Source organism: Chiloscyllium punctatum, chromosome 15 (genome assembly GCF_047496795.1).
Source record: "Chiloscyllium punctatum isolate Juve2018m chromosome 15, sChiPun1.3, whole genome shotgun sequence".
Taxonomy (NCBI): domain Eukaryota; kingdom Metazoa; phylum Chordata; class Chondrichthyes; order Orectolobiformes; family Hemiscylliidae; genus Chiloscyllium; species Chiloscyllium punctatum.
This window is the reverse complement of record NC_092753.1, coordinates 63,773,999-63,790,523: the sequence shown is the minus strand read 5'-3', so window position 1 is coordinate 63,790,523 and position 16,525 is coordinate 63,773,999. Positions and strand designations below refer to the sequence as shown.

At 42.2% G+C, this 16,525-nt stretch overlaps 1 protein-coding gene and 1 long non-coding RNA gene across 2 annotated transcripts in view; one reads left to right on the top strand and one right to left on the bottom strand.

Moving 5' to 3' along the window:
* LOC140486329 (uncharacterized) overlaps positions 1-11,299 on the bottom strand; it is a 61,146-nt gene extending 49,847 nt beyond the window's left edge. Inside the window, exons 1-2 of the long non-coding RNA XR_011962548.1 lie at positions 11,159-11,299; positions 10,853-11,005 (exon numbers count right to left, since the gene is read on the bottom strand). This is a non-coding gene — a long non-coding RNA (uncharacterized lncRNA). The remainder of the gene's footprint in view (positions 1-10,852; positions 11,006-11,158) is intronic.
* Positions 11,300-11,667: 368 nt separating this feature from the next.
* gsk3ba (glycogen synthase kinase 3 beta, genome duplicate a) overlaps positions 11,668-16,525 on the top strand; it is a 181,769-nt gene continuing 176,911 nt past the window's right edge. Inside the window, exon 1 of the mRNA XM_072585306.1 lies at positions 11,668-12,312. Within this exon, the coding sequence (XP_072441407.1) occupies positions 12,225-12,312 (88 nt within the window). The 5' untranslated portion in view covers positions 11,668-12,224. The remainder of the gene's footprint in view (positions 12,313-16,525) is intronic.

Below are 16,525 nucleotides of genomic sequence, written 5' to 3'. Positions count from 1 at the left end.
ACAGATTTAATTGGAAGCACATTATGATTACAGGTAATGATTACAGATGCTCACAACAGACTTCACAAATACAGGCAAGAAATTGCACGCCAAAAATCGTTAATTTCAAAAACCACCAATCAGGAATGGACCCGGACCATTGAACAGGCCGTCACCATAGGACAGAACAGGACCACACACCGCAAAAAAACGGCACTAAAAGAAAAAATGGCCAAACTAACATACGACAGAGAGAACACCACAACACACATCTGGGTGAGAAATCTCTCCCACAGACAGCTCACAGACACGGAAAGAACAATACTGGCCAAGGGACTCAACTACAATCACAGGGATGCCAAGACAGCAGACTTCCTAGCAGCGCTAAAATGCATACTCTGGAACAATGGACTGACAGAAGAGACACAACAAACAGAGAGACAAAGGATCGTACCTCTGATAACAAGGAAAAGACAAACACATAACCTCAACACCAAGGAGAGGTAAGCACTAAAATCACTAAGAAACAATAAGAACACAATTATAATACCAGCAGACAAAGGCAGAATGACGGTCATCCTGGACAAAGCAGACTACATCCAAAAAGCGCAACAACTACTTGCAGATACGAACACCTACCAAAAGAGGGAGTTTGACCCCACCCCACAGCTCACCAATAGGATAAACAACACACTGAGGAACCTACAAAAAAAACGGACAGATAACCAGGTTTGACCTACGAAGAATGAAACCTGAAAGCAATACCACCCCCAGATTCTATGGACTACCTAAAGTGCACAAACCAGACGTCCCATTCAGACCCATAGTATCACTACCAGGGACACCATCACACAAACTGGCTAAAGAACTACAGCAGAAACTGAAACACCTGATCAGCGGATCCAGACACTCTATATAATCAACACAGGAATTCTTGGACATCATCAGAAATATACACATAGACAAGGAAAAAACCATGGTCTCATTCGATGTAACAGCACTTTTCCCCTCGATCCACAAAACCCTAGCCAGAGAAACAATAGCCAACCTGCTGGACATACAGAACAGACAACAGGACAGTGAACCTATCAACAAAGACTGCATATTCAAACTACTGGACCTGTGCCTCACAACACACTTCACATTCAACAACCAAATATATGAACAAATCAACAGCACACCCATGGGCTCACCCATCTCTGGACTCATAGCAGAAGCGGTATTGCAAAGATTAGAACAAACAGTCTTAACGCAAATTCAACTCAAACTCTGGGTCAGATATGTAGATGATACCTTTGTAATCATTAAAAACACCGAAATAGAGAACACACACCGGATCATCAACGCCACACTCACAGGAATCCGATTCACTAAAGAGGAAGAAAAGGACAACCAACTCCCATTCCTAGACGTGACGGTACAGAGAACACCGAACAGAGAATTCACCACAAAGGTATATAGGAAAGCCACACACACAGACCAAGTCCTGAACTATGAAAGCAACCACCCCAACAGACACAAAAGTAGTTCCATCAAGACACTGTTCAAAAGGGCCACAACACACTGCAGTACAGCAGAACTGCAAAAAGAGGAAGAAGAACACCTATACAATGTATTCGCCAAAAACGGATACCCCTGCAATTTCATCAACAGATGCCTAAGGGAAAGACAACGGAACGAGGACATGCCGCAACCCAAAGGACTAGCCACATTACCATACATCAAGAGCATTTCCGAACTGACAGCCAGACTACTGCGACCACTAGGACTCATAACAGCGCACAAACCAACAGCCACTCTCCGACAACAACTCACCAGAACGAAGGACCTGATACCCAGCATGAGCAAAACCAACGTAGTGTACAAAATCCCTGCAAAGACTGCACAAAACAGTACATAGGACAAACAGGAAGACAGCTAACGATCCGCATCCATGAACACCAACTAGCCATGGAACGACACGACCAGCTATCCTTAGTAGCCACACACGCAGATGACAAGCAACATGAATTTGACTGGGATAACACTACTATTATAGGACAAGCCAAACAGAGAACAGCCAGGAAATTCCTAGAGGCATGGCACTCATCCACAGATTCAATCAATAAGCACATCGACCTGGACCCAATATACCGACCACTGCAACGGACAGCTGGAACTGACAACCGGAAGCGGCAGATTCAAACCACTATAAATGCTGGAGGAAACATCACAGAAGTGCTTCACAGGACGCTCCCAAGCACTGAGGATGTCACCTAGACAGGGGACGAAATGTCTGCCACACAAATTCCCAGCTCGGTGAACAGAACCACAACAACGAGCACCCGAGCTACAAATCTTCTCACAAACTTTGGAAGCACATTAGTTTTCGGAGCGCCGCTCCTTCATCAGGTGGTTGTCTTCCCTTCTTAAGGTGATTTTCCCTTCTTATACTTCCTTTGAAAAGTTTAGTATTGTAAATAAGGAAGGCAGTCATCAATGCAAGTATTATAAAATAAGAATCATTTGGAAGAGGGATACGATTTGGAGGTGCCAGTGTTGGACACAGGTATACAAATTAAAAATCATAACACCAAGTTATAGTCCAACAGGTTTATTTGGAAGCACTAGCTTTTGAAGCACTGCCCCTTCATTGGGTGTTTGTGGAGTATAAGATCGTACAATACAGAATTTATAGCAAAAGTTTACAGTGTGCTGCAACTGAAATTATCTATTGAAAAAGATTCGATTATTTGTTAAGTCTCTCATCTTTTAGAATGATCATGTTGGTTTCAGTTCTTTCATATGTAAATTCAAGAACTTTTATAAAATAAAGTTACATTCTCAGTTGAACTTTAACAATAGGTGCCATGTCAGCTCAGATAATGCATTGAAGGTGTGAAGCTGTCTGCGCCCCAATGTTCAGACTGACTTTTTCTAAAAAAAAGGATTTATAGAATCTTACATTGATTCATGCAATTTTTGAGCAAAATAAAATATAATTCTGCATGTACAAATTCACCCCATGAACTTATATATGGATGCGTGCATGTGGGTGTGTGTGTGTGGTGGTGTAGGAGTGTCTGTGAGAAAGTATGTGTATGTCTACATTTGTGAGTGTGAGTGTTAAGATGTATATGTCTGTGAGAGGGTGCATGTGGTGGGTGTGCGCATGAGTGTTTATGTATGAGCATATGAAAGAGAGCTTGTGTATGAGAGAATCTGTGTGAGTGTATGGGTCTGTAGGAGTGTGTGTAGGAGAAAGATTTAAATTTACTTGGAAATTAGACAAAAAGGTGTTAGATGAAACTAAATGTACAGAAATGCAAAGTGCTTCACACATGGACAAAAATTCCAGAAATGTCTATTAGGTAAATAGAAAGAAAATAATGCATGTTGTACATGGACTTCAGTAAAGCCTTTGATAAGGTTCCAAATGGTAGGCTGTTGGAGAAAATTCAGAGGCATGGGATTAAGGATGATTTAGCAGTTTGGATTAGAAACTAGCTTTCTGAAAGAAGACAGCGAGTGGTGGTTGATGGAAAATATGCAGCCTGGAGTCCGGTTACTAGTGGTGTGCCACAAGGATCTGTTTTGGGACCACTGCTGTTTGTCATTTTTATAAATGACTTAGATACAGGCATAGGTGGATGGATTAGTAAATTTGCAGGTGACACTAAAGTCGGTGGAGTAGTGGACTGTTTGGGAGAATGTTACAGGTTGCAGGGGGACTTGGATAAACTGCAGGATTGGGCTGAGACGTGGCAAATGGAGTTCAATGTAGCTAAATGTGAGGTGATTCACTTTGGGAAGAATAACAAGAAACAGAGTACTGGGTCAATGGAAAGATTCTTGGTAGTGTGGATGTGCAGAGGAAACTTGGAGTCCATGTACATAGATCCCTGAAAGTTGCCACCCAGGTTGATAGTGCTGTTAAGAATGCATACTGTGTGTTAGGTTTTATTGGTAGAGGGATTGAGTTCCAGAGCCGCTGCAACTATACAAAACGCTAGTACGACCGGACTTGGAATATTGTGTACAGTTCTGGTCACCATATTTCGGGAAGGATGTGGAAGAATTGGAAAAGGTGCAGAGGAGGTTTACCAGGATGTTGCCTGGTCTGGAGGGAAGGTCTTATGAGGAAAGGCTGAGAGACTTGGGTTTGTTCTCATTGGAAAGAAGAAGGCTAAGAGGGGATTCGATAGAGACATACAAGATGATCAGAGGATTGGATAGGGTAGACAGTGAAAGTCTTTTTCCCAGGATGATGACGTCAGCTTGTACGAGGAGGCATAACTATAAATTAAGGGGTGATAGATTTAAGGAAAAAGTGAGGACTGCAGATGCTGGAGATCAGAGCTGAAAGTGTGTTGCTGGAAAAGCGCAGCAGGTCAGGTAGCATCCAAGGAACAGGAGAATCGACGTTTCGGGTATAAGCCCTGAAGAAGGGCTTATGCCCGAAACGTCGATTCTCCTGTTCCTTGGATGCTGCCTGACCTGCTGCGCTTTTCCAGCAACACACTTTCAGGGTGATAGATTTAGGACAGATGTCAGAAGCAGGTTCTTTATGCAGAGAGTGGTAAGGGCGTGGAATGCCCTACCTGCCAATGTAGTTAACACAGCCACATTAGGGAGATTTAAACAATCCTTGGATAAGCACATGGATGATGGGATAGTGTAGGGGGAAACGAGCTGAGAATAGTTCACAGGTCGGTGCAACATAGAGGGCCGAAGGGCCTTTTCTGCGCTGTATTGTTCTATATTCTTTCTCAGGAGGCTAAGGAAATTCAGTATGCCCTCTCTCATGAACTTTTACAGATAGAGTCGTAGAGACATACAGCACAGAAACAGACCCTTCAATCCAATTCATCTATGCTAACCCAATATCCTAACCTAATATAGTCCCATTTGCCAGCACTTGGTCCATATCCCTCTAAAGCCTTCCTATTCATATACCCATCTAGATGCCTTTTAAATGCAGTATCAGCCTCCACCACTCCCTCTGACAGCTCATTCCATACACGCACCACCTCTTGCATAGAACACAGTTCTTCCTTAGGATCCTCTTAAATCATTCCCCTCTCACCCCAAGCCGATGCCTTCTTGTTCTGGACTCCCCCAGCCAGTGAAAAGACCATGTCTATTTATCCGATCCATGCTCCTCATGATTTTATAAACCTCTATAAGGTCACCCCTCAGCCTCTGACACTCCAGGGAAAACAACCCCAGCTATTCAGCCTTGACCTGTAGCTGAAATCTTCCAACCCTGACAACATCCTTCTAAATCTTTTCTGAACTGTTTCAAGTTTCACAACATCCTTCTGATAGGACAGAGATCAGAATTGCACACAATATTTCAAAAGTAGCCTAGCCAATATCCTGTACAGTCACAACATGACCTCTCAACTCCTACACTCAATGCCCTGACCAATAATAAAAAAAAGACCAAACAGATTCTCCACTATCTTTTCTACCTGCAGCTCCACTTTCAAGGAACTATGAACCTGCCCTCCAAGGTCTTTTTGTTCAAAAACACTCCCCAGGAAGCTATCAATAAATGTATATGTCCTGCTCTGATTTGCCTTTCCAAAACATAGCACCTTGCATCTATTTAAATTAAACTCCACCTCATTAAACTCCACTCTTGACCCACTGGCCCATCCGATCAAGATCCCATTGTACTAAGGTAACCTTCTTTGCTGTTCACTACACCTCCAGTTTTGGTGTCATCTGCAAACTTACTAACTATACCTCCTATGTTCACATCCAAGTCATAGAGATGTACAGCATGGAAACAGACCCTTCGGTCCAACCTGTCCACTCCGATCAGATATCCCAACTCAATCTAGTCCCACCCGCAGCATCTGGCCCATATCCCTCCAAACCCTTCCTTTTCGTAAGTCATTTATATAAATGATGAAAAGCAGTGGACCCAGCACCAATTGTTGTGGCACACCACTGGTCACTGGCCTCCAGTCTGAAAGGCAACCCTCTAGCATCACCTTCTGTCTACCTTTGATCCAGTTCTGTATTCACACTGTAGAAAGCATTCTACCTATTACAGCTTGTAATAGATATTACAGCTTGATAAGTCATCTGCTCTGGCCAGGACCGCAAGAAACAAGAGAAAGTTGTGAACACAGCCCAGACCATCACGCAAGCCAACCTTCCATTTATGGACTCCATTTACATATTTCGCTGCCTTGGAAAGGCACCCAACGTCAAAGACCCCAGTTATAATCTCTTCCATCAAGCAGAGGATAAAAAGCTTAAACACAAGTATCAACAGGTTCAAGAACGGTTTTTTCCCCACTTGTCTTTGACTTCTGAATGGACCTCTCAAACTTCAAATTGAATATTGATATTTTTTGTGCAATTTTGTGTATCTTTGTATTCCTTGCTCTGTTCTGTCACCCTATGATCTTAGTATGGTATGATTTGCCTGTACTGCATTCAAAACAAAACTTTTCACTGTACCTAGGTACATGTGACAATAACAAATCAAATCAAACCTTTTATCCTTGTTCATCCGAATGAGTTTGGTTCCAATCTACCTATTTAATTGTGGCAAGTGAATCATCTGCAATTGCCTATTTCCTATCCTTTTTTTTAAATCTCTAACATCCTCCAAGGATTGACTCTTGGCCATCCTCCTATTTCTGACACACATGACCCCTTAGTGACAATCAGAATACACAGTATAAATTTTCTCACTGTCAATACTCAGTCTGGCTTCACCACATCCCCCAATTCTTCCACTGTGCATAATTTATCAGACTAGATGAACAGAAATTTCATGCAAATAAAATCTGAGAAAACTAAAATGCTGTCTTCAGTGCAGGTTGTAAATACAATTCCCTGGCTTTATCGCTCTTCAGACCACTTCAAAATTCTCCTCATTGGAACCACTTTTACTTTTGTAAAAGATTTACAAAGCTTTGTATTTCTTCCATACCTCCAACCTTTTCAATCATCCCTAAAGAACTCTCTCCATTTATCACTAATAATCTCATGGAATACAGGGAGAACTAGCCATTTGGACACAGAACTGGCTTTAAGTTAGAAGACAGATGGTGATAGTGGAGGGTTGTTTTTCAGACTGGAGGCCTGTGACCAGTGGAGTGCCACAAGGATCGGTGCTCGGTCCACTACTTTTCATCATTTAAATAAATGATATGGATGTGAACATAGGAGGCATAGTTAGTGAGTTTGCAGATGACACCAAAAGTAGAGGTGTAGTGGACAGTGAAGAGGGTTACCTCCGATTACAACGGGATCTTGATCAGATAGGCCAATGGGCCAAGGAGTGGCAGATGGAGTTTAATTTAGATAAATGTGAGGTGCTGTATTTTGGAAACGCAAAGGGAGTGTTGCTGAACAAAGAGACCTTGGAGTGCAGGTTCATAGTTCCTTGAAAGTGGAGTTGCCGGTAGATAGAATAGTTAATAAGGTGTTTGGTATGCTTTCCTTTATTGGTCAGAATATTTTGTATAGTGGTTGGGAGGTCATGTTGCAGCTGTACAGGATGATGTTTAGGCCACTTTTGGAATATTGCGGGCAATTCTAGTCTCCTTCCTACCGGAAGGATATTAAGATCATAAGACCATAAGACATAGGAGTGGAAGTAAGGCCATTCGGCCCATCGAGTCCACTCCGCCATTCAATCATGGCTGATGGGCATTTCAACTCCACTTACCCACATTCTCCCCTAAGCCCTTAATTCCTCAAGACAACAAGAATCTATCAATCTCTGCCTTGAAGACATTTAGCGTCCCGGCCTCCACTGCACTCTGCGGCAATGAATTCCACAGGCCCACCACTCTCTGGCTGAAGAAATGTCTCCGCATTTCGGTTCTGAATTGACCCCCTCTAATTCTAAGGCTGTGTCCATGGGTCCTAGTCTCCTCACCTAACAGAAACAATTTCCTAGCGTCCACCCTTTCCAAGCCATGTATTATCTTGTACGTCTCTATTAAGTCTCCCCTTAATCTTCTAAACTCCAATGAATACAATCCCAGGATCCTCAGCCGTTCCTCATATGTTAGACCTACCATTCCAGGGATCATCTGTGTGAATCTCTGCTGGACACGTTCCAGTGCCAGTATGTCCTTCCTGAGGTGTGGGGACCAAACCTGGACACACTACTCCAAATGGGGCCTAACCAGAGCTTTATAAAGTCTCAGTAGCACAACGGTGCTTTTATATTCCAACCCTCTTGAGATAAGTGACAACATTGCATTCGCTTTCTTAATCACGGACTCAACCTGCATGTTTACCTTTAGAGAATCCTCGACTAGCACTCCCAGATCCCTTTGTACTTTGGCTTTACAAATTTTCTCACTGTTTAGAAAGTAGTCTGTGCTTTTATTCTTTTTGCCAAAGTGCAAGACCTCGCATTTGTTCACGTTGAATTCCATCAGCCATTTCCTGGACCACTCTCCCAAACTGTCTAGATCCTTCTGCAGCCTCCCCACTTCCTCAGTACTACCTGCCTGTCCACCTAACTTCATATCATCTGCAAACTTTGCTAGAATGCCCCCAGTCCCTTCATCCAGATCATTAATATATAATGCGAACAGCTGTGGCCCAAACACTGAACCCTGCGGGACACCGCTCGTCACCGGCTGCCATTCTGAAAAAGAACCTTTTATACCAACTCTCTGCCTTCTGTCAGACAGCCAATCCTCAATCCATCCCAGTAGCTCACCTTGAACACCATGGGCCCTCACCTTGCTCAGCAGCCTCCCGTGTGGCACCTAATCAAAGGCCTTTTGGAAGTCTAGATAGACCACATCCACTGGGTTTCCCTGGTCTAACCTACTTGTCACCTCTTCAAAGAATACCACAGGTTTGTCAGGCATGACCTCCCCTTACTAAATCCATGTTGACTTGTTCTAATCAGACTCTGCTCTTCTAAGAATTTAGAAACCTCATCCTTAATGATGGATTCTAGAATTTACCAACAACCGAGGTTAGGCTAATTGGCCTATAATTTTCCATCTTTTGTCTTGATCCTTTCTTGAACAATGGGGTTACAACAGCGATCTTCCAATCATCCGGGACTTTCCCTGACTCCATGATCACTGTGACTTATTGTGAAACTTGAAATGGTTCAGAAAGAATTTTCAAGGATGTTGCCAGGGTTGGAGGATTTGAGCTATAGGGGAGAGGCTGAATAGGCTGGGGATGTTTTCCCTGAATGTCAGAGGCTGAGGTGTGACCTTATAGAGGCTTATAAAATCATGAAGGGAAGTCCAGAACTAGAGGGCATAGGTTTAGGGTGAGAGGGAAAAGATATAATAGAGACCTAAGGGGCAGTTTTTTCATGCAGAGGGTGGTAAGTGTATGGAATCAGTTGCCAGAGGAAGTGGTGGAGGCTGGTACAAGATTAGATTAGATTCCCTACAGTGTGGAAACAGGCCCTTTGGCCCAACAAGTCCACACCGACCGTCCAAAGAGTAACCCTCCCAGACCTATTTCCCTCTGACTAATGCCTCTATGGGCAATTTAACATGGCCAATTCACCTGGCCCACACATCTTTGAACTGTGGGAGGAAACTGGAGCAGCCGGAGGAAACCCACGCTGACACAGGGAGAATGTGCAAACTCCACACAGACAGTGGTCCGACGCTGGAATCGAACCTATGCCCTCTAGTTCTGGACTTCCCTAACCCAGCGAAAAGACCTTGTCTATTTACCCAATTGCAATTTTTAAAAGGCATCTGGATGGATGTATGAATAGGAAGGGTTTGGAGGGATATGGTCTGGGTGCTGGCAAGTGGGACTAGATTAGGTTGGGATATCTGGTTGGCTTGAACGAGTTGGACAGATGGGTCTGTTTCTGTGCAGTACATCTCTATGACTCTAATAGTTTTCTTTGCTGATACTCAACTGTTATTTTTCAGGATTACTAAGAACATTTTAAGAGTTCCTTTGTACTCCCTGTTAGTTTTCCTTGGCCGCCATCTATTATTTTATCACACTCACTTTGCTTTTCTAAGTATCTAAGATAAAGACTTTTTAAAATTTCAGGTTGTCATTAACCTGCTGTGGAACCAGCCTGTGGCACAGCTGACAATTTCAACTACATCTTATATCTCTACAGTTTCACTCTATCCTAGTCCTATTCATAAACACCCCAACTCACCACTCTATCTATTACCTGTAAAAGGAATAGACACAAGATGCTAAATGGTCTACTCCTGTCCTATGTTTCCATAACAACTTTGAACTCAGTCTCGGATTGTCTTTTTTAATAAGCTATTATTAGTCCTTTTATATTTACATGCTGAATTCAAATCATATAATGTACAAACATTTCACCAGCTATATGCACACAGTTGATAATTAACTATATAATTTCACCAATCAAATTCATAACAGTCCAAACTAAGTTCCATATAAATCACAATTTCCTCAGTTCAATATCAGAAAGAACAAAACATCTTATTTGGTTCATGCCAGAAACCTCAGATCCCCGTTGTCAAAACTGCTCTCTACACATGTATTTCATTCCTGATCCAAAATGAGCCTGAAGATGTGAGCCATCAATGGTCTATTTAACTGAACTGAAATTCAGATCTCAATCTAATCTATTCATAAGAACGGCTACTTTTGTCATAATTGTTTGTGCGGAATTTCAAGCTGTGACGATAAAACGTGCTTTTAACAACCTCTTTTTCAGACACTCATATCTACCAAATTCCTACTTAATCACTTAAATGATAGTTGGTAGGGATGTTACTGAAGATATATTTTACGTGTATGCCGGAAATGTTTACGAGACTTAACATTATTAATAAATGTTACAAATTTGAAAATCACTTTGTAACTAGTTCGCAGCAAGACGAATTATGTAGCTACATCACAATCACATCTTCAGATAATGAATTACTTGGAAATCAATAGCAGTCTGCGATAGGGCGAAGTACATCTTGTCCATTTAATTTATGACTTGTGGAATAGCTCAGTAATCACCAGGCATTTCTTGTTAACTCCAACAGAGAGCAAGGTCCATTCAAATCACTGCCTGACGTTCATGATCAGCCTTAAAACAAGAAAAAAAACCTTATGTTCCATGATACCGTTTTCCGTAATAGCTTAGACTGTTCCCTGTTGCAGCTGGTTTACATATAGATTCAGGTATGAGCAGGAAAAAAATATCGTATTTTCAAAAACACAATACCTATACGTTACTTACTACTCGCATTTGTTCTTTCTTGCCATCCTAGTTGAGTGTTCATTGGTTCTATATGCAAATATGTTTTCTTGCACTAAATATAGATTGCACCTGTCGATTTAGTCGCACCATCTGGTCCTCCAAGCTAGAGGCCGCTGCCTGTTATCCTGAACTGCGTTTGAAGACTTCCAATCACAGGCAACGCTCGTCGTCAGGGCGGAATTGGTCCTCCCTCGGGTTCCGATTGGACAACGTCACCAGTGCTTCGCGGAGCTCGTGCCTTTCCGTCACCCCACCTTATGGCAGATGACGTGATTTCATTGGCTGCCGAGGAAAAACGAAGTGGGGGAAGGGCAATCCGAGGCTGTCGGCCCGTTTCCCCGTCGCTGTCAGTCAACCGAACTTGATAAGCACCTCAAGCAACACCCCCTCACCGATTGGTTCCGCATCGCTCTAGGCGACGTTGACGTCTTTGACGCGATCCGTGAATGGTTCTTTTTACATGTCAATCACTGCGCCCCGGCATCAAGTTAGATTGACCAAGAGGTTACAGCTGCAGTGAGAGGGAGAAAGAGATAGGCAAAAAAAGTACAAAGACAGCCGAGTGAATTAGGGAGGGGTTTTAACCGTTTTAATTGGGGTAAAACCACGGGTTTTCCCTCAGACATCGTTTTAATTTTTTTCCGTGTACTAAAAGAGATGCGACTGGGCTTTTAAGATCTGAAAAAAATAAGCCGAGAAATTTTAGGAAAAGGAAAAAAATTATCTCAGGATTGAATTGAACTGAAGGAGCCGCCATGGCAGGAACCACCACCACCACCACCATCATCATCATCACCACCACCATCCTGCATTGAGCTCAGTCAAGATCAATACAGAGCTCTGAAATAATTTCAGATTTATTTCTGACGATTATTATAAAAATATTTTTAAAAAAAGACAGCTAATTTGACCAGGAGAAATTTACGCGATGAAACCAGGTGGACAGGATTAAAATTAAGAGGGGATCGAAAATAAAGGAATATAAAAGTGTCTTTTTAAAATACATATATATGTTTGAAAAATTAGATGTCGCTTTAAAGTAATCATGAGTGGTCGACCCAGGACAACGTCTTTTGCTGAGAGCTGCAAACCTGTGCAGCAGCCGTCTGCTTTTGGGAGCATGAAAGTCAGCAGTAAGTACATTTTTTCCAAATCATTTTTCTTTATTTAGAATCCTCCCACCCCCGTCCCGAAAATATTGTCAATCGAACGATTTCTTGATCAACAGTATTTATTAATTAACATGCAGTGCTAATCGTAAAAGATATAGGCCAGCCTGGAAATGATTCGCCTGATTGTCTGCTTATGGCCGAAAGGATTCCTGGTCACAAACGATTTGAAATCGAAAAAAGACGGAAAACTTTAATCTGCTTAGTAATGTGTATAAACCAGTTGTGAACTGTTTCTTTTAACTCTAATTTTTTAGAAATGTTAAATTAATACTAATAATTTTCATGTTAGAATTGGAGTTTACAATTTCTGAAGGGTGCACATATCAGAATAACTTTATTGTATAACCAGTAGACATTAAATTAATTCCTATGTTGCATTTCTACCCTTTCCTCTGTCTGCGTGTTCACCAGGTTAAGCAGAGGTGTGGTTTGGTTAGGAATTTGGCACGTTTATAATGGTGTGCAATTAGTAGTTTTCAACATGTCGACTTAAATTTTGAATAAGCCAAAATCAGTATAGTTTTTTAAAAATGTAAAAACATAATTTCTAACTGCTGATTCTAACAAATAGATGATTACTTTTAAAAGTACATCTTGTATATTAAAGGGGGATGTTAAATATTTTGTTCTCAAGAATACTGTGAATGTTATATATAGTTATAAATGTGTATGTGAGTTGAGGAATCTGCTGTTCTTTTAAAAGTCTCCTGATTTTCTATAATTCACAAATATCTAACTGTTCAAACAATTTGGGGGGGAAAGTGGAGGTAAGCATATTTACTAAATGAAGTGATGAGACAACCACACCACTTTGAAGACCTCACTGGAGATATGCAACCCCTAAAGTAGTCACTGTCAATAACAAAAATAAAAAACATTAGGATAACTTTGAGGGCAATTATGAAAGAATTGTGATTGACTATAAAGTTGGAAATCCAAAATTTTGCAGTTTGATTCCTAAAACAATGTTTTTAGGATAGGCCTAGAGTCTAAAATGTATTTTAATTTATGTAGAAATGGAATGGCAAATCATTCATTTTAAAAAAAATTGAATTTTAAGAAATCCTAACTATCCTGGCACAATATGTTCTAAACTTCCAAAATAATTGGGTAAAGCTAACTTGGTGTACTGCAACATCACTTTGTGAAGCAATTTTATTTTTGTAAATCCATTTTTTTTTTGTAGATTCAAATTTAGTCAGATTGTTCAAAGAAAGCCTTAAAACAATGTACATCACTTCATCACATATCAGGAAAGGGGCATAGCAGTAGAGATACAGTATTTCTCATTTTCAGTACAGAACATGGCTAAGAATACATCTCTTGCCTTTTCTTTTGCTTGGCAGAAATTAATCATTATGGGCTATTTCGTTAAAATCTCTATTTCATTTAGATGAGTTAATGCAACCAAGGAAATTGTAACTTTGGTCCATAGTCTCTGCTAACTAATTGACCTCAACTAAGACAGTAGCTGCGGTGCTACTGGTGACTTCAGTCCATCAGGTTGAGGTGGGGGGGGAAGTTGTAAGCTCTTGTAGGGAACTACTGAGTGAGGGTAGATTTATAGGCCTACTACTGTACAAATTCGCAAAACAAATTTAATGAGTGCGATCACCAAAGTCCAAAGCTTTATCTTAACTGTTCTTTAAAAATCTGAGCTAAGTTTTATCTGTGGTAGCTGGCAAATGGCCATTTTCCATTTTTTGTAACATGAAGGATGATGATGTGCTCCCTCCCTCCCTCACTCCGACTATCTCTCACTTCTCATGCACTTTGCCATCTTTCCCCTGTCCTCCCCTCCCCTCCCTTTCCTGTGCATTCCTTCCCTACCCCCTCACCTGTCCTTCTCTGCCATACCCCCTTCCCTTTTCCTCCATACTCTACCATATGTTCCTTCCCTTCTGCCCTGCCCTCCTCTACTGTATGCTCCTTCCCTCTGCCCCCTTCATTTCCCATGTTGTCGTCTACTGTATGCTCCTTCCCCCGTCCTCCTCTTCCATGCGTCCCTTTCCCTTCGCCCACCCGTCCTTGTCCTCCTCTTCCGTGCGCCCCTTTCCCTTTGCCCCTCTATTCCCCTCTACCATGACCCCTTTCACTTTGCCTCCCCTCTTCCTCTTCCGTGCACCCGTTTCCCTTTGCCCACACGTCCTCCTCTACTGTGCACCCCTTCACTTTGCCTCCCCTTCTCCTCTTCCGTGTGCTCCTTTTCCTTGCCCCTTTCCCTTCAAGCCCCCCCCCCCCAGTCATTGTCCTCGTTCCATGTGCCCCTTTCCCTTCGCACCTGCTGTCCTCCTCTACTGTGCACCATTTCCCTTCTCCCCCCAAACTCTTCTTCTGTGCGCCCTTTACTTTTTCCCTTCGTGTGTCCCCACCCCCACCCATCGTCCTCCTTCTGTGCACCCTTTCCCCTCGCACTTCCCTTCATCCTCTGTGTGCGTCTTTCCCTTTATCCTCCTGCCTCCGTGTGCTCCTTTCCCTTCAACCCCCACTGTCATTCTCTTCTGTGCACCACTTTACTTTCGTGCCCCCCACACCCCCTTTCGTGCGACCCTTGCCAACCCCCAGACATGCGTCCCTCCATCCTCCTCTATGTGCCACTTTCCCTTTTTGCCCCCCCCCGCTGTCTCCATCTGTGCACCCCCTTCCTTTTGCCCCCTCGCCGTTCATCGTCTTCTTTCATGTGCCCCTACCCTTAGTCCTCCTCTTCCGTGTGCCCCTTTCCCCTTCACCTCCCACCCCTGTTGTCCTCCTTCCGTGTGCCCCTTTCCCTTCACCTCCCCTCCCACTCGTTCTCCTCCTTTCACGGAACCTTTTCCCTCCCTCTCAACGTCATCTTCTGTGTGCCCCTCCTTCCTCCTTTTCTGTGCATGACTTTCCCTTTGTGACCCCCCCCCCACCGCCATCCTCCTTCTGTGCGCCTCTTTTTTCCCCCGTTGTCATCGTCCTCTTCGATGCGCCCATTCCCTTTAACCTCCCCCCAAGTTGTCCTCTTCCATGTGCCCCTTTCCTTCTGCCAGTCAGCGAATCGTCTATCCGTGATCCATGCCAGTAACACCATGCAGCCTTCTGTGTAGTACCTTGGCCTCTGGAATTGGCTGAATAGGTGTGTCTTTTGTAATAGACATTTCAAACGATTTGATTGATTTCCATGAGAGGTATAAAGGTCCTAAGGTCTATTGCTGATTTATGCCGAGTTAGTTAATCTGTTGATATAGTATTTAAGCATTACAGTTTCGACAAGGAAAATTAACAAGAATTCCTGCTCTTAATTGTTGTCTGGAAATTGTAGTCATGATATGCAGTTGCTTCTAAGCACTGAATTTGATCCAGCTTTAGCGTCTCAATGATTGAAAACTCTACCAACATTTGGCTTCTGGTACCCTAGTAGAAGAGAAGAACATTGACCATGGCTGATGTTGGAAACAGGAAAAGAAGAGATTGATATTTAAAAGAGCAATAAACACCTAATGTCTTAAATGTTTGAAATTAATTAATTTCAGAAAATACCCTGTTTATTGGCTATTGTTGTTCATTCTTGATATGCAGTACCTCCTTCATTGTTTCCCACCTTCGTAAAAAAAATGATCAGATACTGGTTTGTCCTTGTTATCTTTCAGTTCTTCAATCTGTTATCTCAGCTTATCAATTGTAATGAAAGTCACTAAAATTTCACAAGTAGGATCGCTGAGTGGACACTTTTTATTTAAAAAGCAATTGGCTTCCTTATCCATTTCAGTTGAAATGACTTTATTTTTAAGCTTCCCATAAAAAATATTGTGAAGGGCCAGTGATTAGATACTTCCTTTGATATCAACATTCCTCATCTTGAACATTTAAATGATAGCTGGTGTTTCACCTAATTTTATTGAATGTCACTTAGCAAAAGGTGCATGAATATAGATGTGGGGTGAGAAGATCAGGTGATCAATGTTTAGATTGTTTGGTAAAGTTCATTATCAAATTGTCACTTGGATAATGTGGTAAGGGATTGCTGACATCTATTATGGACAAAACAAAGCCCCCTCAAAATATATCAAGAAGACTGCCTAGACCCTGACTTGTTGTTATTTTTAAAGATGCTGAGTTCTGGATGCAATTCGATTTGCTTCAAACCTAGTAGTTTGACAAAACACAGTATTTTTATGCAATGTTAGAACAGTTGCTGTTTAGTAGT